Consider the following 24,127-nt stretch of genomic DNA (forward strand, 5'->3'; position numbering starts at 1 on the left):
AAACATTATATCCTCAGCCCAGACCTACACTCTAAGCCAACAGTCTACTTGATTCATCCTATTGGTGTTAAAGGCGTATCTGACTTAATATAAGCAAAGCAGATTTTGAATATTCACCCAGTCCCCACCTCAGAAAAATAGTGTCTCTGTCTACCCACCGGCTCAAGTTAAAAAAATTTAGGTACCATCCTTATGTCCCCCTTTCCTTCATCATCCACATGCAATCAACCACCAGATGCTGCCGGCTCTCCAAGGGAGGCAGGTCTCCATTACCTCCATCCCAGTATGGTGCCACAACCATCCTCTGCTCTGTGCCTCTGGAGACCTAAATGGCTTTCAGCTCCCAACCCACTGCCTATAGAGTGATCTTTTAACATCCAAGTCTATGTCCCTCTAAACTTTATGGTCTTCCCTTTACTCATTGGTGTAACTTTCTTACTATATGGACCAGTGCACGATGGACTCCTATCCCTATCTCTTTCATCTACCCTTTGCTTACCAGGCCCAGCCACACTGACATTTCGATTTTTCCAGTCTCTGGGCCTTTGTGTCCCTGTGCCTTCTGCTGGGAACATGCAGCCCCAGCTCATGGCATGGCAGTAACTTCTCATTCTTTGGTTCAGAGAAGAAATCCCTGCTTGCTGTGACTAAACTGGCCTCCCACAGTTATTTATCACCCTTTACTTTCATTGATATGCTTGTCACAATCTAATACTTTGTCTGCTTGTTGTAGCAGGTAGACTCTAAGGTAGAGCCCATGATCCCAACCTGTGGTACACATGCCTTTGTGCGATCCCATCCTTTCAAGTGTGGTTGGGACCTGTGATTGCTTCTAACCCACAGAATACAGTGAAAGTGACAAGATGTACGTGATTATGCTACATAAGAATGTAATGTCTGCCTTGCTAAGAGACTCTCTCAGCGGCTTTGAAGAAGCAAGCTGCCAGGTGTGAAGTCCCATATAGACTGCAGGGAACTGGATGCTGCCAGTGACCATGTGGGCTTGGATGAGGATCCTTCCCCAGGTGAGCCTCAAATGAGAACCTAGCCCTGGCAGGTTCTTTCAAAGGACCCAGCTGAGCCAGGACTCCTAACACACTGAAAATGTGAGTTAACATATGCTCTTTTAAGTCTATAGTTTGTGGTAAACTGCTATACAGCAACATTTAATACACTTGTTAAACAACTCCTGTGTTAGAAAGTGAACTTCAGGACTGGGGACCTTTTCATTTTTCCATTACTGGAGCCTCAAAACCCAGCTGGGTAGATACCATCGACAGAAAATAGCAGACCCTTGCATGAAGAAAAGAAACATTTAATAAATACCAACTGTTAATACTGGCAAGAAAGGGCACCTCTTGTTCTCAAGTAGAGGTAAAACCACCTTTAGGGACAGGCATGACAGTCAAGGGATTCAGAAGTTTCCAGATGAAGGCCTTTATGCCCTATCACAAGTAGCAGGCTTATTATTTTAGTTTGTCTGCCCAGTAAATATTTCCTCTCCTTCTCATATTCTTTTGGGAGTATGCACACCATCCTATGTGAAACCAGTGGACCTGACCTAAACCATCCCTGGTTCCCATGAACCTATGTCCCAGCCCTGCCCTATCAACAGAGTCTAACCTCCTGGCCACTGTGATTGGTTCAGGGTTGCTCACATGACCCAAGTCTGTCCAATCAGAGCCAAGCCCAGAACATCTGCTTGTACTGTTGGAAAAGAGCAGCTTTCTTACCAGTGCAGAGTGCTGACTGTAGGGTTGATGTAAAGCCAGAGTTGCTGGGACCCCAGGTAAGGAGGGCCTGACTGGAAAAGGAGCTCACACGGAGGAAAGTAGGGCTGAGGGCTGAGAGAGATGCCTCAAAGCACCACTGGATCCGGCAGTACCTGAAAATCTAACCCCTGGCTTTTTAGTTGAGTGAAATGAACTTCCCCCTTCTGCGCCCCACTTTTTAAAGCCACTTTGGGTGGAGTGTCTATCACAAACCCTATTACCTGGGATCTGACATGAAATCAACAGAGAAGGAATAAGCAGGTATGATGTCTTGGGGGTGAAATAAAGAGTTAAGAAGCTCGTCTAGATAAATATTTAATAAAATGCCACAGCAGACCACTGAAGTAGAAATCCCATGGGATTTTAAAAGTTTGTGTAATCCTTTAGCATTCCATAGGACTTTTTACAGATGTGGCTTAACAAGTTCCTGAAAACAATACAAAAGTGTCAAGTGCAAGTATTTTAGAAAGTAACAGCACTTAACAGTACTCAACATGGGAACTAAGCCTTTAGACTTTTTCAAAAGTGCCCTTGGCCATAAAGTTAACTTTGGACTGTATTTTCCAGCTTTGTCTGAGAGGCCATAATTACCAAATTTTGCTAGTTTTTCTGATACAAAGCTAATAAGGCAGAAGAATTTGTTCTGTTTTCGATCACTTTTGCCACCTCGTTTCAAGGAAGTGAAGAAATAAACAGCTTCCTCATTTCAGAAAGAAAGAAAAAAAGAAAGGAAGCAAGGAAGGAAGGGGAGGGAGGGAAGGAAGATAGAAGAAAAAAAAAGAAACCATAGTTGCCCCAGTTGGGCCCTTGGACAAAAGATTGGAGTCTTTGGGGTCAAGCTGCTGGCTGTAAGGAGTGGGGCCAAAGTCAAGACCACACACTGGAGAGGAGTGAAAGGTGGGAGGAGCTGCCAAGCCACTGCAATTTTCAGCTAATTCTCACATGAGGGTGGGTCAGCCAACAGAACCACAGGGACTCAAGAGCAACTGATCACCAAGTGGCCTCAAGTTGCCCCCGCAGGATCCTACAAATAAGAGAAAAGGCTAGAGGACACATACAGGGAGTGTTTGACCACCCAGCCCCCATCTGAGTCAATCCTAAGGGTTGAGTATGATCCAGAGACTTCGAGAAGTGCTGGCAAAAAGCTCTGGCTCCGCTCAGCCGATCATTCCTGGTAGAGCCCCTCTAAGTCTGCGGACTTCATAGCAAGCTGACAGTCGCCACCGGAGTTTTGTTGTGTTAACAGTCTGTTTGGTAACAAGAGGAAATGGTTAGCCCTACGGCCTCTTTATTTATTTTTTATTTTTTAAAATGTTTATTTTTGAGAGAGAGAGACAGAGCATGAGTAGGGCAGGGGTAGAGAGAGAGACACACAGAATGTGAAGCAGGCTCCAGGCTCTGAGCTGTCAGCACAGAGCCCGACGCGGGACTAAAACTCACCAACAGTGAAATCATGACCTGAGCTGAAATTGGATGCTTTAACCGACTAAACCACCCAGCCACCCCATGTTTATTTATTTTTTAATGCTTATTTATTTTTGAGAAAGGAAGAGAGAGATAAAACATGAGTGGGGGAGGGGCAGAGACAGAGGGAGACAGAAAATCTGAAGCAAGTTCCAGGCTCTGAGCTGTCAGCACAGAGCCCGATGCGGGACTCAAACTCAGAAACAGTGAGATCATGACCTGAGCCGAAGTTGGATGCTTAACTGACTAAACCACTTGCCACCCCATGTTTATTTGTTTTTTAATGCTTATTTATTTTTGTGAGAGACAGAGACAAAGAGAAAGAGAGAGAGAGAGAGAGAGAGAGAGAAAACGTGGGTGGGGGAGGGGCAGAGAAAGAGGGAGGCACAGAATCTGAAGCAGGCTCCAGGCTCTGAGCTGTCAGCACAGAGCCCGACGTGGGGCTTGAACCTATGACCCATGGGATCATGACCTGAGCCAAAGTCAGAGGCTTAACCAACTGAGCTACCCAGGCATAGGGCCTCTTTAAAGAGCTTTAATGCTGAGCATGCACAAAACTGAATACAGGACTTTCTTTGTTGGTTTGTTTTTAGCTGCTTCTTGAAACACCAGATTTGAGGCTTTACCATTTACAGATGGAAATTGACGGCACAAGAGGTTAAAATGACTGAGTTAGGGGTAGGGATTATGGCCCTTCCCCCTATTCTAATTTGGACACTGCATTTTCTCAGTGTATTGTTCACATTCTCGCAATAATCCAGTGATTGTTGGAGTAACCCTATTTTACCAGTGAAAGAAAACTGAGAACAGAGAAGTTAAGCAGCTTGTTCAAGATCACACAGCTAAAAAATGGCAGAGCTGGGATTGAGACCCATATCTTCTGATTCCAATTAATCCGCTGTTTCTTGACATCTTCAACAGAAGAGAGGTAGGGGGCAAAAAGGAAGACAAATAGGTCTTTTTTAGCCCCTGTGATGGCAAGTTTCTGAGGGGAGTGAGAGTGGAGATAGCATTATCGATATTAAGTACATCTATAGGTTATCTTTGAATTTCAAATACCTTTGCCAACATGGACACCCCAGTGCGGAAAACTGTGGCATACACCAGAGTTTGGCTGACCAACACAGCCGAGAAAACAGCACTCCATCTCACAGCCTCCTTGCCAGCTTAGAACAGCCAACTGACACAATTCTAGCCAAGGAAGTCAGCTTGGGCAGGATGGGGAGAGGTCCTAGGAAAAACTGCACTTACTTGATAAAAATGGTCAGACTCAAGTGGTGAGGGAGGTCTCATTTTTTTTTTTCTCCCTTCATCCTGCCTTGAGTGTTCTTGGTGTAGCCAGAGCCACAACAGCTTTCTTGTGGCCATGAGGTCACAAACCAATGGGCTAAGCATGGCAACACCAAAAGACATAAGGTGGCTGGTATGTAGATGACACCATGCAGTTAATCCATTTTCTTAAGGACATCTTACAGTTTTATTCCCTTTTTTCTTTTTCAAAAATTTTAGCTGCATATTATCTTTTGTTTTAAGGTCAAGATCCCATTTGCATCATGGAATAAAGTGAACAGTTCCTCTTTCTTCCCCCTATGCTTTGGAACATTCAGTAAGAGGTTTCTTGAGTTTAAGAATGCACTAGTGCAAGGGTTTTCAGGTGACAACTATTTTCATAGTAATATAATATGCTCAATGCCTTTGTTGCTCTCATTCTCCACAAAGGAACAGTGGAGTGTTTTTTTTAAGCTTATTTTTGAGAAAGAGAGAGAAAGCACAAGTGGGGAAGAGGGAGAAAGAAAGAGAGACAGAGGATCCAAAGGGGGCTCTGTGCTGACAGCAGAGAGCTCGATGCGGGGTTTGAACTCACAAACCGCGAGATCATGATCTGAGCCTAAATCAGAAGCTTGACTGACTGAGCCACTCAAGTGCCCCAACAGTGGAGTTTTCACAGTATATGTGGAACATCTGCATGACTCCATGAACCAATATTCTCCAAATGAGCAATGCATGAAGTTAAAAAACACGCACCATAGAAGATCTAATAAAAGTGCAAGACAGACCAGTAGATTTTAATATAATGAACTACAAAAAGTCACATTTCAGTTAACCTTTGCGAAACTACCACATATTGAGTTTTGGTGTACTATCAAAGAACATCCACAGTCATCTGAAAAAGCTTTTCCTCTCTTTGTCAGTCACACATTTGTGAGGCGGGGTCTGCAAAACCCAGCTGACCTCTATTAAGGAGACCTTAAAGATCTTTGTAACATGTAAAACAATGCCACTTACTCATTTCATTTTGTAATGGGAAAATGTTACTTATAAAGATGTTATTTACATCAACTGGTAAAACTGCTCTTTTTAAAGGAATAAATATTTTTTGAATTTGTTAATTTCTACTACAGTAATTATTGGTACATTTAAACCACATGAACAAAAACTTGGGGAGATTCAGTAGTTTTAAGAAGGTAAAATGGGTCATTTTAAGAAGGTAAAAAGCTTGAGAACCACTGCCCTAATGAAAACAATCAGTCCAGGGGTCTTGGTTGGGAGGAGAAGAGGGTTGTAAGGAGATAAAGGAGAAATCTTGGGTATCTTTTTTTGTTTGTTTGTTTTTGAGAGAGAGAGACAGAGTGCGAGCAGAGGAGGAGTAGAGAGAGGGGGGCACAGAATCCAAAGCAAGCTCCAGGCTCCGAGCTGTCAGCACAGAGCCTGACATGGGGCTCGAACCCACAATGCTGAGATCATGACCTGGGCTGAAGTTGGATGCTCAACTGACTGAGCCACCCAGGCGTCCCTCTTGGATATCTTTTTACTCTCTTTGTTGACAAGTAGGTGGTATTCAGGTTTTGCTACTTCCTGCGGCATAGCAGAGCAGGGTTCAGAGGTGGGGAGAAATTTTGGCTCAGAAACATTAGCTTTAATAAGCCACATTTTGGCTAATATTTTTCCTTTTATCTCCTTTGAGACTGATAGTCATCAAAACAATTTAGAGAAGCTGAATGTAACTCCAGGGACATCAACCAGGCAAGCCTATGACAACCACCCCTGAGGTATTTTAAATTATACCTACTTCACATTTTATTTTCCAACATGAGTAACAAGAGGATAACACTTTGGTAAGAAGTTCAAGGGCTAGTCTATAGAAAAATAAAATTCAGGATGTAGGTTCTTTTAGGGCAAGGGTTGGCAAATCCCTTGGGCCAAATCTGGCCTGCTGCCTGTTTTTGTAAATAAAGTTTTATTGGAACACAGCCATGCTCACTTGTAGGCATGTAGCCACCTGTGCTACAACAGCACAGGTGAGGAGTTACAACAGAGACCACATGGTCTGCAAAGCCTAAAATAAAGTATTATCATCTGGCCCCTTACAGACATTGTTTGCTGACTCCTGTTTTGGAGTCACTTTGGAATCTTGGTTAAGAAGCTTTAGAGTTAAGTGACTTGTAGAGTTAAGTAACTTGTAGAGTTAAGGGACTTGTATAAGTCCCTTCTCTGCCACACTTTGCTTTGGGACTTGGCTTCATTTAGTTCTCATAGATTGGAGCTAGTACCTGCCTCACAGGGTGGTTGTGAGGATTATATGAACTAAGGCCTGGAAAGCGCATAACAGAGTCCCAGGCACAGAGCAAGTGCTTGATGGGTAGCTGCTGTCATCAATTAAGCAAGAGCTTAAATGAAGCATAATGGACAGCCCACTTGGGACTTAGATTCTAAATTCATCAAGGAGAATGGATAAAAATCAAGCATTAAAAAAAAAAATCATCTCTAGGGGCTCCTGGGTGGCTCAGTCAGTTAAGCGTCTGACTCTTGATTTCAGCTCAGGTCATGATCTCATGGTTGTGGGATCAAGCCCTGCACAGTACAGAGCCTGCTTGGGATTCTCTCTCTCCCTCTCTGCCCCTTCTGTGCTCTCACACACTCTCTCTCAAAATAAATTTAAAAAAACATTAAAAAAAAATCTCTGAAAATCCCTTAGGAGGGCAGTCCATTATAGACAAACATACTGTCTTACACTAATCTCAGTATGGCTGGTTTTCCCTCTAGCATTTAAATACATCACTGTTCCTTCAGTGAAGGCCCAGATGAAGTGTAGCTGGCATTTAGGAGCCACAATGTAGGAACATAATCCATGTAATCAAACACAAGATAACACACTCAGTATGGTGAGATACACACACACACACACACACTCTGAAGAGCAAAGGGAATGAAGACAGACTTTGGGAACAGCAGATTTGTGGCCCCCTGCATCATCCTGAGGTACATGCATGCTGAGTATTTCCGGTTGCCCCCCGCAAAAACCCTTAATTTGAATTTTTGTAAATTTAATGGTATCTTTTAAAAGGAATCAGTAACAATTACTTCAGAGTTGCCATGACAACAAAATGAGTAATTGTGTGTGGTGGTTGTTTGAAACTCCATCGTAAATTCCCATGTGATGTCTGATGTATATGGAATAAGGAACACCTGCCTCTCACAATTTTACTAACCAAATAGGGTTAAGGTATTATTTGTGAAAATCCCCCAAATGGTAAAGATTAAATTATTGCACTGACATGTATTTACCTGGGAGAAAACCAGTAGTTGACAAGGCTGGAGACCATCACGTAGGACACCATGATTGTCCCTGACATGACGAGTGACACAAAGCTCAAGCCACAGAGGACACAAAGCAGTGAGAGGCCACCCACAGAGATGACCAGTCCTAGAAGAAAGCATAGTTAGGAGAAGCATTCAGCTAAAACAGATTGAAAGCTACCAGACCCAAGGCCACTGTGCTTATGACAGTTAACTCAGACTTTTTAAGTGAGATTTCCCATAAAGATCTAGGTTTCCAGCATCACTTTAAAAGAAGGTAATCTAGGGGCACCTGGGTGGCTCAGTCGGTTTAGTGTCCGACTTCGGCTCAGGTCATGATCTCACAGTTTGTGAGTTTGAGCCCCTCGTCGGGCTCTGTGCTAACAGTTGAGAGCCTGGAGCCTGCTTTGGATTCTGTGTCTCCCTCTCTCTCTCTCTGCCCCTCACCTGCTTGCTCGCTCGCTCTTTCTCTCTCTCTCTCTCTCAAAAATAAATAAAACATTAAAAAAAGATTTAAAAAAAAGGAGGTAATCTAACCACCCAAGTGGGCATCACTGCAAGGCAAATACCCTTTTCCTTGCCTTGGGAGTGGTCAAATAACTCAGGACTCCATCCTCATGGCTACAGTGATATAATTTCAGGGACAGACCTTGCAAAGGAAGGAAATCAGACAATATAAATGGATGTGCTGCCTTTTTGCAAAGATTTGCAAAATCCTGGATCAGTGTTTTTCCAAGTGTGGCCAACAACCACCGTATCAGAATCAGATGCATCAGGAAGGCTTGTAAAATTTCGGATTTTTGGACCCTACTCCAGAACTACTAACGATCTCTGGATGAAGCCTAGAAGTCTGTATCTTCAAAAACACAAGTAAGACTTAAACACACTCAAGTTCCAGACTACTTTTCTAAAGGCTTTATATATGCTGTTCCTCCTGTTTAGAAAGTCTTTACTTCCCCAAAGGAAACAAGAGTTGTTACAGATCTGTGAATCCTGTCCTCTGTTAAACTTTGCATGATACACCAAAATGCAGTGGTTCTCTTCCCCTCCTTAAATTTACTTTTGCTGCAGTACTCATTCATTCCTCCACTCATTCATTCATCCATCTCTCTATCCGTCAATATTTAGTGAACAGCTACTCTGCCAGGCTGTATTTTGCTCATCTGCCTATGATGCTCACTTTCCCCTTTGAGTATAAATTGCCTTATCCACAGTTCCCCAGGCAGGGAAACAACTCTGCGTGATCTTAACCCTGGGAAGCCGTAGGATAAATCAGAGGTGATTGCCTGACCCAATGGCAACCACCTCTTTGGCCAGTATTTTGTGATTTGTGATCTGATATGAAAAGGCAAACTGAGCTGGTCAGATCTGCCTTCTCAGTAATTTTATCTTAGCAACAAAAGGAGAAGTTGACAGTTGGCAGTGTGACTTCAGGAGGAAAGGTGGCAAAGAGGAAACATTACTACCTAGCAAGGTACCTGGCATGCAACGGATATTCAGTAACTAGTTGTGAAACAGACTGTTACTATTCATGTAGAAGCTACTAGGTGCCATGGGCTGTGCTAAATACTTTATGGAACTATGAGTTTCAATCCTTACAATAATGCTTTGAGACAGTTATTATATCATCCCCATTCTACATATGAGGAGTTTGAGGTTCAGAGAGGATAAATAACTTGTCCAAAATTGTGTTGGTGGAAGTAGGATTCTTTTTTAAAAAAAAAATTTTTTTTTTTAACATTTATTTATTTTTGAGACACAGAGAAAGAGAGCATGACCAGGGGAGGGTCAGAGAAAGAGAGAGACACAGAGAGAGAGACCATGACCAGGGGAGGGTCAGAGAAAGAGAGAGACACAGAATCTGAAACAGGCTCCAGGCTCTGAGCTGTCAGCACAGAGCCTGACGCGGGGCTTGAACTCACGGACCGCGAGATCATGACCTGAGCTGAAGTCAGACGCTTAACCCACTGAGCCACCCAGGCGCCCCTGTGGAGGTAGGATTCTAATGTGGACTCCAGAGTCCATCTTTTAACTACTCTGACAATCTGCCTTGGTCATTCTGATTTTTTCAATAAGAGGAAACTTTGATATCAGTGGCAGGTGCCAAATAAATACTGTGCTCCCAATTGAATCATTTTCCAAGGGGGTGAATAGATGAGCAGGATACCTTCCAGTAAAATGACTCCCACAAGAGCAGCCAGGGAGGTAAGCACCACAAGGAGCAGGAAGAATCCAACAGGAATGGCCGACACAGCAACAAACACCAGCATAGTGAGGGCCAGAAAAGGATGCCTGTCCAGGTACTGACCCACCGGAGACTTCATAAAGGCAACCACCTGCAAGCAAAGGAGAAAGAGCCAGGATTAAACACTACGTCTGACCCCCAGGTTGATGGACCCACCTGAGCTGCAGGAAGTATATAAGCAAAGGCCATGAAGTTGGATGGCTCATAAGTAATGTAACAAGTCAACAACACTAACAATTCTCCCAAGACATGAGTCACCCTGGCAACAGCTTAAGGTAGCTATAGGCAGATGGCAGGTTTGAGGGTCCCACCCAACTTTAAGTCTTATGAAAGTAGGAAAGACCTGGTCATGGCTCTACTGCTTAACACACACCCTCTCAGAAGAGGCCCTCAGCATGTGTACACATGGATGTAAAGTACACACCATTTATCTCCTACTTCACAGCTGAAGTTTCATAGTTGAGGCCACTGAGGCACAGAGAGGTTAAGTCCTAGCTACTTGGCATCACCTGGGAGCTTGTTGAAAATGCAACATCTCAAGCCCTCCCCCAGATCTGCTAAATCAGATGATTTTTTTTAATGTTTATTTTTGAGAGAGAGAGAGAGAGAGAGAGAGAGAGAGAAAGAATATGCAGATGAGGGCAGAGAGAGAGGGAGATAGAGGATCCAAAGTGGGTTCTGCGCTGACAGCAGAAAGCCTGATGCGGAGCTCGAACTCAGGAACCGTGAGATCATGACGTGAGGTGAAGCTGGATGCCTAACCGACTGGGCCACCCAGGCGCCCCCATTGATTTTTAATGAGATCCCAGGTGACTTGTACGCACATTAAAGTCTGAGAAGCAATGGCATTTGCCTAGAGTCACGCGGTTTCCAACTGGCAAAATCTAGGCATCCAAAGCTGAATCTCTTCATTCTGAATGTCTAATGTGTGCAATGGCTTCACCTTGTTAGGAAAAAATGCTTTTATGTCATCAACTTGGATACCACAGTCAGGACATAGTCCGATGACACCTGCAAGCTTATGCTGTGTTAATAAACAAGCTAACTTCCTTCACCAGGCAAAAGGGTTTTTTTTGGATCTGGCTCAATGGGGAAGGGTCATTTTAATAGAGAACTGCCCCTAGACAACCCCACAAGGATGGGCTTCGCCCCTCTTCTTAAGCCCCATGCTGTCTCTCTCCTCACTACTGACATGTTGGTTCCAGTTCCCTTACAATGTTCCATCAAGAACTTTTCCCCATCAAAACTGGTCCTTCCCAGGTCTCATTCCTCAGTGCCTTACAGGCCAGCAGCTGAAATGAAGAGGAAATTCAAGCTACAGTGATCATGGATGCCACTACACAAAACACACGTACCTCTTAATGACTCCAATAGTGGGGATCTGGAGGCAAGCTAGAAGGCAATAGGGTTTTGCAGTTGAAGTTGATAGTGATCAAAATACAGTGCTCATGCTGCTTAACCAGAAAAGGCTGTTGTTCCAAGAAGCCACTGCCCTTGGTCTTGGGGCTTCAGCACTGCCTCCTTAGAACTCTCCAGGCATGAACAACTTCACTTCCTGTCAGGCCACAAAAATGGCACAATGCCCACTAGCTATACTGCCTCTAGCTCCTCCTGAGAAAAGCTACCAGATTTGGCTATTCAACTTCTCTAGCCAGAGGTGACTATAGTAGGAATGCGAGCTCACATAATCAGAACCCAGTGAGATTCTCCTGTTAAGTCAGCTGAAGGTGAGAGAACGGGTCACAGGAGTGGGGCTGGTCCCTGGATCTGTCTTAAGTCCTGACTGCTTTCCAGCTCTAGTCCACATACATTCTTATTAACTCCTCCAACCACCCAAGGCATCATCTGACAGACTGAACTGTTCTCTCTGACCCTTATAATCAAGAGACCCAGTAACCACAGTGGGGAGATGAGGCTGGAACACCTGAATGCCAGGCTCATGAGTTTACACCTGGACCATCCAGCACAGTAGCCCCACGTGGCCACTGCAGACTTGAAATATGGCTGATGAACTAGGTTTTTAACTTAGTTTAACTTAAATTTAAAAATGGATATATGCTTCAGTCACAGGAATATTTTTAATTACATTTCAAATAGGTCAGGTAGGTTTCAAATAAATTTTCAAATGTAAATTTCATGAAATCTGAAGAGATCAAGTATTTTCTTTTTTTTTAATGTTTATTTATTTTTGACAGAGAGAGAGAGAGACAGAGCATGAACAGGGGAGGGGCAGAGAGAGAGGAAGACACAGAATCCGAAGCAGGCTCCAGGCTCTGAGCTGTCAGCACAGAGCCTGATGCGGGGCTCGAACTCACAGGGCGTGAGATCATGACCTGAGTCGAAGTCGGACGCTCAACTGACTGAGCCACACAGGCGCCCCGACATCAAGTATTTTCAATGGATATTTAGTACCTGAATTGAGATGTGCACTAAGTATATTTAAAAATGTAGACTGGGGTGGCTGGGTGGCTCAGTCAGTTGAGTGTCAACTCTTGGTTCCAGCTCAGGTCAGGTCAGGATCTCATGGCTGTGGGATCCAGCCCTGAGTCGGGCTCCATGCTAAGCGTGGAGCCTGCTTGAGATCTCTCTCTCTCCCTCTCCCTCCCTCCCTCCCTCCCTCCCTCTCTCTCTCTCTCTCCCCCTCTGCCCCCCTTCCTTGCTCATGCTGGCTCTCTCTCTAAAATAAAAAAATAAACCTAAAAAAATGTAGACTATCTCGTCACTAATTTTTTATATTATTACATATCGAAATGATATTGTTTTGGATATTTTGGGTTACATAAAATATATTATTGAAAGCAATTTCACATTTCTTTTCATGCTTTTTAATAGGACTACTAGCAAATTTAAAACTCTATACACACATTGCACAGTACTTCCACTGTAAAGCACTTGTTTAAACTTTATCTAGAAAAAAACCAGGAGGCAAACTGCTGGCATTTGAGGACTATGATACCATGAAAGCACTAATTTAAGATATATGAGCCTGGCAGTCATGTGCAAAAGGCAATTATGAGAATTCGCCTGAAATCAGGCAAGAGAGACTGATGGGCAAATCTAGGCTGATGGCAATATGAAAGTGGAATGACAAAAGAAAAATCAATAGGACTTGGGGACAGTATGGCCTGGGGATCCAAAAGGAGAAAAGTAGGACTATTCTTCCAGACCCTAAAAGAATCTATTTTTTTCTTAGCCTCTTCTGAGTCTGGGCCCTGTAACCAACAAACAGAATCATTCAGATATGCAGAGAGACCATTTTAAGATGCAGTTAAGCCCAGCAATTGTCTTCCCCTAAGAAGTACGGCCCTACTTAGGCCAGTCTGTCATGGAAGAGGAGGATATGATTCAGTTACACCTAATAATAATAGAGGGGCACCTGGGCAGCTCAGTCGGTTGAGCATCCAACTCTTGATTTCAGCTTAAGTCATGATCTCAGGATTGTGGGATCAAGCCCTGCAACGGGGTCCTGCTGAGCCTGCTTAGGATACTCTCTCTCTCCCTCTGCCCCTCTCCCCCACTCACTCTCTCTCTAAAATAAAAAAAGGAAATAAAAAAAATAATAGAGAACATTGATTAAACACTCAGGCACCAAGCACGGTTTTAAGTGCTTTCAACGTATTTCCTCATTTATTTCCCCCTAAGACACTCACAGGCAGGTAAGGAGGAACTTTATTTAAATCCAGGGAATTGGAACATAGCAATTAACTTCTCATTCTCATGGCAATAGAGGGGGATACAATGGGAGGATGGAAAGTGGGACAGCTTATTATTCAGTAACATGAACTGCAATTTTCCATTCCTATCCTGGAAGCAGGCACATGTCATCCAACCTGGATTTTACAGGGAGGGTGCTGTGCTGAAGAACTCAGGAATGCCAGGCTGGGACAGACTAGCACCGTTATGTGCCAGGCTCTGTGCCACAGCTTTTCTAAACAGCTTCTGAGATCACCTCACAACAAACCAATGAGCCTGGCATTGCTTATTTTAGAGAAGAGGTGATGGAGATTCAAAGACCCTAAGCAACTTGCCCAAGGTCAAAGGAAATTTATTTTAAACTGCACACAATTTATTTTAAACCTGCCTGAGTATGGCAGGTTCCAAAGTAGGGGTGATGTGGCCAGTATTTAAGGACATGAAGGCTCCATATGGAACTGTTTAGGAGACAGGCCAATTCCCTGGTGTCAGAATGCAAAAGACAATCAGTGTCCCTTGCTACTAGAGAGAAGGAGGACAAAGGCATCGGATTATTTAAAACCACTGGTAAAGTGCTGGTATCCAAAATCTATAAAGAACTCACCAAACTCCACACCTGAAAACCAAATAATCCAGTGAAGAAATGGGCAGAAAACATGAATAGACACTTCTCTAAAGAAGACATCCCGATGGCCAACAGGCACGTGAAAAGATGCTCAACGTCTCTCCTCATCAGGGAAATACAAATCAAAACCACACTCAGATACCACCTCACCCCAGTCAGAGTGGCTAAAATGAACAAATCAGGAGACTATAGATGCTGGAGAGGATGTGGAGAAACGGGAACCCTCTTGCACTGTTGGTGGGAATGCAAATTGGTGCAGCCGCTCTGGAAAACAGTGTGTAGGTTCCTCGAAAAATTAAAAATAGACCTACCCTATGACCCAGCAATAGCACTGCTAGGAATTTACCCAAGGGATACAGGAGTACTGATGCATAGGGGCACTTGTACCCCAATGTTTACAGCAGCACTCTCAACAATAGCCAAATGATGGAAAGAGCCTAAATGTCCATCAACTGATGAATGGATAAAGAAATTGTGGTTTACATACACAATGGAATACTACTTGGCAATGAGAAAGAATGAAATATGGCCTTTTGTAGCAATGTGGATGGAACTGGAGAGTGTTATGCTAAGTGAAATAGGTCATACAGAGAAAGACAGGTACCACATGTTTTCACTCATATGTGAGACTTTGAGAAACTTAACAGAAGACCAAGGGGGAGGGCAAGGAAAAAATAAAGTTAGAGAGGGAGGGAGCCAAACCATAAGAGACTCTTAAAAACTGAGAATATGTTTCCGATTCTGTGTCTCCCTCTCTCTCTGCCCCTCCCCCGTTCATGCTCTGTCTCTCTCTGTCCCAAAAATAAATAAAAACGTTGAAAAAAAAATTAAAAAAAAAAAAAAAAAAAAAGGGGCGCCTGGGTGGCGCAGTCGGTTAAGCGTCCGACTTCAGCCAGGTCACGATCTCGCGGTCCGTGAGTTCGAGCCCCGCGTCAGGCTCTGGGCTGATGGCTCGGAGCCTGGAGCCTGTTTCCGATTCTGTGTCTCCCTCTCTCTCTGCCCCTCCCCCGTTCATGCTCTGTCTCTCTCTGTCCCAAAAATAAATAAAAACGTTGAAAAAAAAAAAATTAAAAAAAAAAACTGAGAATAAACTGAGGGTTGATGGGGGGTGGGAGGGAGGGGAAAGTGGGTGATGGGCATTGAGGAGGGCACCTTTTGGGATGAGCACTGGGTGTTGTATGGAAACCAATTTGACAATAAATTTCATATTAAAAATTAATAAGTAAATAAAACCAGTGGTAAAGACAACTCCAAGGTGCTGGGTAACAGTTTCTCCCAGACCACGGTCCCTGGGTGCCCACTGGTACGTGATTCAGAGGTTAGTTCGAAAACATCCCTTGTGGGCCAGCATGGGAGCAAAACTAGTTAGTTATAGGTAATCCACAAGTGAAAATGCCATCAGGGGGCATCTGACCAGCCCATGTTCCTTCTCTCTTCCCACCTCTCTGAACACTGTCCCTTCCCACAATAGGGGTAGGCCCCTGGAGCCATGTTTCTCTCCACGAAATGAGAAGCCCCTGCCCAGCTGTCACCAACCTGGCCACAGGTGACTTGGTCAAGCCTGATCCTAGGAATCAGACATTCCCAGAGAAGGCTCCTAAAGGGCTTCAGGGAGGGAGACATAGGGAGTTGAAGGTACCAGCCTGGGGAGTTACACTGGCCCATGTGAATGGAAGAGTCAAGAAAGCCAGGCTGTAGAGAGAGGAGAATGAAGGTGATGCACAAGGAAAAACGGTAACTGGAAGCAACATGAACAACATGGCCCAAGAGAAGGTGTTGAGAGTTACCTCTAACCCCAGTGACCTGCCAGATCCTGATTCACTTCCTGCCCTTGGCTTCTAAGATAGTCTCCCATTTCCAAAGTCCCAGAATCCCTCACTACTCGTTTGCTTAAGCTATTTTGAGCAGGTTTCTGACTCTCTCAGCCTAAAAGTAAGACAACAAAGACTTGACATTCCAGAGGCTTCCTACAAGAAATGATGGGAGTTGTTTCACAAATACTCTGTGTAGAAGCCAATCTATTCTTTTCTGGAATTTAAAGGGCTGATTAACTCTGAGGAAAGGCTAAAACTTATTTGGGAGAAATAAATCATCTAAATATGCTCCAAACAAGTAGATGTTTCTATAAATTATGCTTATGTCAATCTGATGGAAGTTTCTGTAATACCTTTTCTTACATTTTTGTTTTTTGTTGGTAATTTCACCATTCAAAATGGCAGAAATACTGTCTAGTGTTCTTAAGTGTAAGAAGGCTGTGATGTGCCTTAAGAGAAAATACTTTCTTCAGGCAAGATTTCTAGTGCTATTGGCCATGAGTTTAATGTTAACGAATGAATATATATATATAAGTAAACTTCAAACAAAAATACACATGCAATAGTTTATGTATTTATCAATTGATAAGTATGTTGTGACCATACATTTGCCAGAGCCTAATCCTGTAGTTCCCCTGGAGAAATTGCAAATTCGTTGTTTGAGGTGACCTCATAGAACTTAACACATCTAATGAGAATCAAATGCACATGGAGATGAGCACAAGGACCTTTCCTACTAAGCTAACTTTTAGTAACAAGAGTCTCATCCTGCTGACTAGAAAGCTGCTTGGCCAATTTAAAAATAGCTTGGTAAATCCACCAAGAGGGCCAGAGGCATTTTGGGATGAGTCCAGGAAAGATCGCTACAGAGTATATTGCTCTAGACTGCAAAGTGGTAGCTCTTCAAATAGACCCTAGGGGAATTGTACTGTCTAATACAAAAAACAGATCACAAACTAGTTCATTTCGTTACATATATGTATGTACCTTATGGGTATACTGCATGGGAAAAAAAAGTCTGGAGGGAAATACAACACAATGTTAATATTATCTCTGAGAGCTGTTATTTTTTTTCCGGACAAAATGCTGAGTGACACATAGAAGAAGGCAAGAAAGATAAAAATTCAAGAAAGCAGAATATACCGTCTCAAGTCCCATTGCCATTGAATGGGTACTGAACATCTGAAAAGTGGCTAATTCAAATGGAGATGTGCCATTAAGTGTAAAATACACACTGGAGTTTGAAGACTTACTACAAAATAATGTAGAACGTTTCAATGACTTTTTTCATTAATAATTTTTTATAATGATTACATATTGAAATATTTAAATATATTAGACTAAATACATCAAAATTAATTTCACCTACTTTTTACTTTTTAAATGTGGCTACTAGAAAATTGTAAATTACATATGTGGCTCCTATCATACTTCTATTGGACACTGGGTTTCTAGTAGAAAACTGGACTCAAATCTTAAAGTAGGCTTTAGCCCCTCAGTCTCAAGATAACAGGGCAAAATTAACAACAAAACAAAACAGGAAGGTATCTGTGGCAAAGACTGAGAGCCACCCTCTATATCTAAAGAACTGCATTTACCCCTAGGGGAGACCTGCAACTAAATTTTGGTCTATGAGATATAATTGGAAGTGCTACCTGTGTGTGACTTCTAGGAAGGCCCTTTAAATTAGAAGTGGCTAGGGGCGCCTGGGTGGCGCAGTCGGTTAAGCGTCCGACTTCAGCCAGGTCACGATCTCGCGGTCCGTGAGTTCGAGCCCCGCGTCGGGCTCTGGGCTGATGGCTCAGAGCCTGGAGCCTGCTTCCGATTCTGTGTCTCCCTCTCTCTCTGCCCCTCCCCCGTTCATGCTCTATTTCTCTCTGTCCCAAAAATAAATAAACGTTGAAAAAAAAAAAATTAGAAGTGGCTTGCAAGTCTTTCTCCCCTTCCCTCCTCCATCCCATAGCCTGAAATGTGAATACAGTGGCTGATACTTTAGCAGCCATCTTGGACAATGAGTTTGAAGATCACAATTTAGGCATGTCAGAGTGGTGAATTAGAAAGATTCCTGACCTACTCCAAATTTCTTCTATCTCAGAGAGAAATAACCTTCTATGCTGTTTAAGCTGGTGTTATTTTGGGATTTTTCCATTACATATCCTGATTGGAAACTGACCTTTGAGTTATTCTGGATAGACTCAATCAGCAAAGACAGCTTCCTCTGCAGTTCCTGCAAGTCCTTTGAGGTACTCGGGAGGTCTTCTTTTGCCATCCTGAAACCCACTTCAGTCTCTTTACGGGTTAATTCTTCTATCTGTAAGCTGTCCAGGGCAGGGTGCAGTCGAATCTCTCATGTCACCCTGTCTCTTGCTGTCACTGGTGAAACAAGAAGTAACTTAAACCATTAGTAGTATTCACCCAGCCAGTTCAACAAAAGCTTCTACTATCCTCACTCATTGATGGTAGGTGTGCAGGTGGAGGGTAGCTTGGCCGTATGTATCAAAATTTCTAAGTGCACACACCTTCTTCCAACAATTCATTTTCCAGAATCTGAAGGAGATAATCAAATAGGTATATCAAAACATACAAAAAGGATGTGCAGTGCAATCATATTTATAGTATGTAATAAGCAGCAAAACATTGGAAAGAAGCTAACTGTAAGAAATTGGTTAAATAATGACAAATTCATAAAATGGAGTATTTGTTACTTGTTAAAATGATAGTGTGGAGGGGTGCCTGGGTGGTTTAGTCGGTTAAATGTCTGAATCTTGCTTTTGGCTCAGGTCATGATCTCACAATTTGTGAGATCCAGCCCTGCATCTGGCTCTGTGTTGTCAGCACAAAGCCTGCTTGGGATTCTCTCTCCCCCTCTCCCTACCCCTCTCCACCCCCTTCAAAATAAACAAATAAATATTTTAAATAATGATAATATGGATATTTAGTGATATGAAAATACATCCATGGTAATAAGTAAAAAAAAAAATTACAAGATATCCCATACTGTTACGTAAACCTTAGTATTTTACGTCTATATTCCATAGTAAAATAAAAGACCTAGAAGGATATGTATCATATAATACCAAAATATTAATGATATTATCTCTGGGGGCTTACGTTTATTTTTTTTAGCCCGACAAACTGCTGCAAAGAAAGGTGAAAGGTGAAACACTATTTTAAGTCCCATTGCCTTTTTCCCCCCAGAAAGCTTTTCTTAAGCAATGATGGTGGTCAATTTCTTTATTCACTACCCACATTAACAGGTTGGCTCCCAATTACACAGCATCATAAATCATTCTCTATTTACTTGTAAATCTCCTAACAAGAGGTGCCTCAAGGGGAAACCTAGCTACAATATACTCCCTGACTCAACAGCCTTTAATTTCCAGGACTGTCCTAATCACATATAACTTATAAAACCAATTTGTTCAATTAGATATCTATTTTTTTAACCCTTACTGGATTTTCATACAAAAAACATATTGTTCTTATTTTGTATTTTCCAAAACTGGAGGGCTGGACACAATTTCTTCCTTACAAATGACCTCTTGCTACTGATAGTAAAAAAGCCTCAAAGATCCTGTCACAGTGGCCAAAATTAACTGAGTGATGCCGACATTTGTTTACCATATTGACTATACCACATGGTAATTATGTGAGTTAAGGGGGGAGGGGTTACTTACTAATACCACTAGGGCCTAGAATGAAAATTAAAGTCCATTTTAATTACCCCAGCTAGAGTGCTTCTGCTACAACCCCGTTTGTGAAACAGGATCGCTTTGCACAGTAAAGGACTAACCCCTCTACAGCCATATTCTGTCTTTGAAGTTGCTACTCGCACAGATTTTGGATTTGGGATGTTCCCTGGACTCAGCTCCCCTAATCTCATCTCTGCAGCGGGCAGAAACAAGCCCAGCTCCCCTTACTGGTCTCCAGAGGCCTTAGGGAACCCAAGGGCCACCCAGACCGGTTAGGGAAGTCCGATGGGAACCAGCGTGGGTAGAAGGCCGTGGGCCATTGCCGTGAAATACATCCACCTGGCTTCCAATCCCCAGACTGCCTAATCACTCACTCTACGGAGGGGTCTCCCCAGGCACTTAGAAGTTTCCAAACCGAAGGCGGCAATCTCTTAACCCTGCGCAGCCCATAAATTACCTGCCTTCTCCGCCTTCCCGGCTGACCAAAGAGATCACTAACCAACCTTCCCGTCCCCCTCCCCCAGCCACGGCTCTTCCACTCCCGCCCCTCCCGGGGCTAACGGCCACCCGGAGCGTTCCAGCTGGAAGGGAAAGGCGGCGGCGCATCTCTTTTTGGGGAAAAGGAATGCGGGGCGCCTCGGGCCTACCCAGGCCGCTTCCCCATCAGCTTCCAAGTCTCTCAGCCTTCGAAGCCGCGAGGGGGAGGAGGCGCCCTGCTTCTAGGGATCCATGGGCATTGGGGGAAGCGGCAGGGATGCAGGTGGAGAGGGTGGTCCGCCTACGAGAGAGCACGGAGGCTGAGAAAGGGAAGTTCAGGGGCGAGTGGAGTACTCTTGTCATTAATTTGGGGGGAAAGAATACACCTTTGTTACTTGGAGCTCCCCTCTCTGCAGTGACAAGGGAGAGGGTCCCTCGGTAGAGAGGAGGGACCCCTTGAGAAGGTGGGCACCCATTTTCATTAATCCTGAGGAAAGGGTTTAGAGACTCCCCAGCCAGGTTTCCCCAAGGGGCAGGGTCTCGAGGGTGGGATGGGACTGGCAAGCCTGTTTGTTATCAAATCTAGTGGTGGATGTGAGGGTGTGTGTGCACTCCAAGCCCGTATTAGGCTTCGAAGGGGTAAGACGTCCCTTTTCACTAAACAGCGGACAGGGGACCACACCGCAAGGCACCCACTGCCTTCTCATTTGCCCTTCCCCGCGAGGGGGTCTAGCCAGCCCAGGCATGCTGTATCCTACCACCCAAGCTTCGAGCTCTCACCAAGGCCCGGCGGCTACACTTACCGGTGTCTGCGACCGGAGCTGAGGGAGATGGGAAGAGGCGGAAAGGTAAAGGAGGAGGAGGAAGGAAGGTTCTTCGGCACTGGCTGGAGCTGCGGCCGGCTTCCTGCCCAGTCCCGGCCGGCCACCTCCCTGCGCCGCGTCCCGCCCCTTCTCCGCCCTCGCCCCGCCCCTTCCCCCGCCCCTCGGTTGCCGACGTCTACCCCAACTTCGCTCTGCTCGGCTCTTCCCGCCTGCTGCCGGAGGGAGCCGGAGCCAGCAAAGGCGCGCCCTGGCCTCGCGCATCACGCTCCGCCGAGCGCGCTCTCTGCCTCAGCGTTTTGGAGCCATCCCAACAGGCCCTGAGAGCTTTACAGATGAGGAAACTGAGGCCCAAAAGGAATTGCCCGTCCCCCACCCTTGGCTTGAGGTGAGAGTGCCCATGCCACCGCCAACACAGGTGGGCTGGCCTCTGAGCACGGGTTTGTGTAGAGTCTTAGGGCTTCCCCTGCCTAAATGCCTACACCTGTACCAACTCTTCTGGAAGCATTCCTGGAGTTCAGGACATCCAACAATGAGGTATGGCCTTTACTGGAAGGTGTTAGCCATTACTTTTCATGCAGAAGTAACGAACCCGCGAGATCCTTAAAGATGAGTTCAGCTATTATCTCTGTTTTTTTTTATGGATGAAAAAGTCTAAACCTAAGTCCCTCAGTTCTACATCAGAGCCAGACACGTTCCCTGGCCCCAAACCCATAGAGCAGGGTTTCTCAATGGCAGCAATATTGACTTAGTAGGTGGGAAAATTCTGTATTAAGGGGCTGTGAATTGTAGAATGTTTAGCAGCATTCCTGGCCTCTACCCACTAGATGCCAGTAGTAATCCCTTTCCTCCCAGTTGTGACAACCAAAAAATGTCCCCAAACGTTGCCACAGGTTCTGTGAGGGGGCACAATCGTCCCCAGCTGAGACCCACTGCGATTGAGGGTTGAGTGTATCGGTAAACACCATGGCTGGGGGAGGGGGATCCCAACAGTTCTGGGCTCTGATCTCATGGCTTACTGTGTGACCTTGGTGAGTTACCTCTCTAAGCCTGGGCTTTGTCTGTAAAATGATAGGCCCGTGCATTGGCCTGCTACTACATAGTTTTCAGGCACTTTCCATCCAGGGACCTATGTTGACCTACCTTTCTTCTGTGACCTGGATGACAGTCACAGGGTTTTAGTGAGGACATGTGCAATAATAGCTATAAAGAAGTTAATACCTATCTGGAGTATAAAAGAGACTCAAAAAGATTGGATGGCACAGTCTTTTACCAACTAATGTTTCTAGAAATAAACAGGCTGGTGGATAAAGACATAAGCTTGGGGTTAGTAAGAATAAAAAGAAGCTAAAGGGGGCGCCTTGGTGGCTCAGTTGGTTAAGCAGGTCATGATCTCATATCATAATTTGTAAGTCTGAGCCCCGCATCAGGTTCTGCACTGACAGCGCTGGGCCTGCTTGGATTCTCTCTCCCCCTCTCTCTCTGCCCCTCCCCTGCTCACTCTCTCTCTCTTTCTCTCTCAAAGTAAATAAACTTAAAAAAAAAAAAAAAAAGCTAAGGAATCCTGCTCTACCTCCACAACAGCCAAGAAAAGAGTAGCTAATGGTGGGGATAAGTGTCCCTAAATCCTTAAGTTTCAGGCAATCCTGTGTGGCTTCATGCACTTTGATTTGCTGCAGTATGATGGGTGCCCCATCTAAGAAAAGGTTGTGGGTTTTTTTCCTTTAGAACAAAACATTACAACCATCATTCTTATTTCCTTTCGAAAGTTGAACTGGGTCCTCCGTGGGATTGTTCAAGAGTGCCATCTAGGGGCGTCTTTGTGAATCCTTTACTTCCCCCTCCTCCACCTCTGTCATTGTAGGGACAGCCAGGTTTTGTTTTATCCTTGTGCTTTGGCTGCCTTTTGCACCATGTTATGTATACTCTGATGACTAGGATCTTAGCTCTCTCCATAGCATCAGGACTTGGCTTATGATGACCATTGATGGGTCAATAAGATATATCCATATGCAGCCTCTTCTATGCTTTTCAGAGATTACTTACTCTGGGTGAGCAACCATTTCAGGTCTTAGAAAAGATCTGCCAGGAGCCCTGGGCTCTGAATAAGAAATGTCTGAAAATTTCCCCACAACACATTGAGATTCTAAGCTGTTTATATCACAGAGATGGGGACAAACCAGACTCTAACTGACCTCTTCTCCCTGTATTGCCAGATTTAGCAAATAAAAATCCAGGACACCCAGTTCAGAGTGAATTTCAAGTGAACAACAGATAACTTTTTAACATAATTATGTCCCAAATACCGAATGGGATAAACTTATGCTGAAAAAATTATTTGTTGTTTATCTGAAATTCTAATTTCACTGGGCATCCTGTGTTACATCTGGCAACCCTGTGTACTTAGAGTTGAGGGATTGAGGGATTTGAAGCCTGCATCCCTCTTGGGACTTACAAGACAGAAGATTAAGTCAGACAATTCTGGTGCAGATGAGGTGGCTGGGGAGTGTGTTGGGGGGAGGTGGCATTTTCATTCTCCTTAGTAGATATTTTATTTATTTATTTTTTAATTTTTAAATGTTTATTTTTGAGAGAGAGAGAAACAGCATGAGCAGGGGAGAGACAGAGAGAGAGAGGGAGACACACAATCTGAAGCAGGCTCCAGGCTCTGAGCTGGCAGCACAGTGTCTGACCTGGGACTCAAACTCAGGAACTGAACAGTGAGATCATGACCTCAGCTGAAGTCAGACACTTAACCGACTGAGCTACCCAGGCACCCTATTTATTTATTTTCTACGTAACAGACCACACGTAGGTTTTTGGTTAAAGCTAGGGAACAGATTCCATAGTCAGGTTCAAGTCCCAACTTTGCCACTAACCTAGCTGAGTGATTTAACCTGCCTGTGTCTGTTTCCTCAGCCATAAAAGTTGGGATAATAATTGTAT

General features: G+C 44.2%; 1 protein-coding gene across 3 annotated transcripts; it reads right to left on the reverse strand.

The window, feature by feature from the left end:
* Positions 1-1,299: 1,299 nt before the first annotated feature.
* Positions 1,300-21,293, reverse strand: LDAF1 (lipid droplet assembly factor 1). Of its 3 annotated transcripts, none has more exons than XM_047087440.1 (5): positions 21,164-21,293; positions 18,365-18,564; positions 9,982-10,150; positions 7,803-7,941; positions 1,300-3,019 (listed from the first exon to the last, which is right to left on the reverse strand). In XM_047087440.1, exons 2-5 carry the CDS (start codon positions 18,458-18,460, stop codon positions 2,938-2,940), a joined length of 486 nt encoding a protein of 161 aa, XP_046943396.1. In that variant the 5' UTR covers positions 18,461-18,564; positions 21,164-21,293; the 3' UTR covers positions 1,300-2,937. The 3 variants fall into 3 exon arrangements, with proteins under 3 accessions (XP_046943396.1, XP_046943397.1, XP_046943398.1); XM_047087441.1 differs by having other exon boundaries at positions 18,365-18,583; XM_047087442.1 differs by lacking the exon at positions 7,803-7,941.
* Between the last annotated feature and the right edge of the window lie 2,834 nt (positions 21,294-24,127).

Source organism: Lynx rufus, unplaced genomic scaffold, assembly GCF_022079265.1.
Source record: "Lynx rufus isolate CCGP_SWC_20201006 ecotype Redwood Valley unplaced genomic scaffold, mLynRuf1.p SCAF_23, whole genome shotgun sequence".
In the NCBI taxonomy this organism is placed as follows: domain Eukaryota; kingdom Metazoa; phylum Chordata; class Mammalia; order Carnivora; family Felidae; genus Lynx; species Lynx rufus.

Coding starts and splice junctions, on each gene's coding strand:
- LDAF1 (XM_047087440.1), bottom strand. CDS start 18,460: ATGGCAAAAGAAGACCTCCCGAGTACCTCAAAGGACTTGCAGGAACTG. Junction 10,151..18,364: donor CTATCCAGAATAACTCAAAG/GTCAGTTTCCAA, acceptor CTTTGCTTGCAG/GTGGTTGCCTTTATGAAGTC. Junction 7,942..9,981: donor GGGAGTCATTTTACTGGAAG/GTATCCTGCTCA, acceptor GCTTTCTTCTAG/GACTGGTCATCTCTGTGGGT.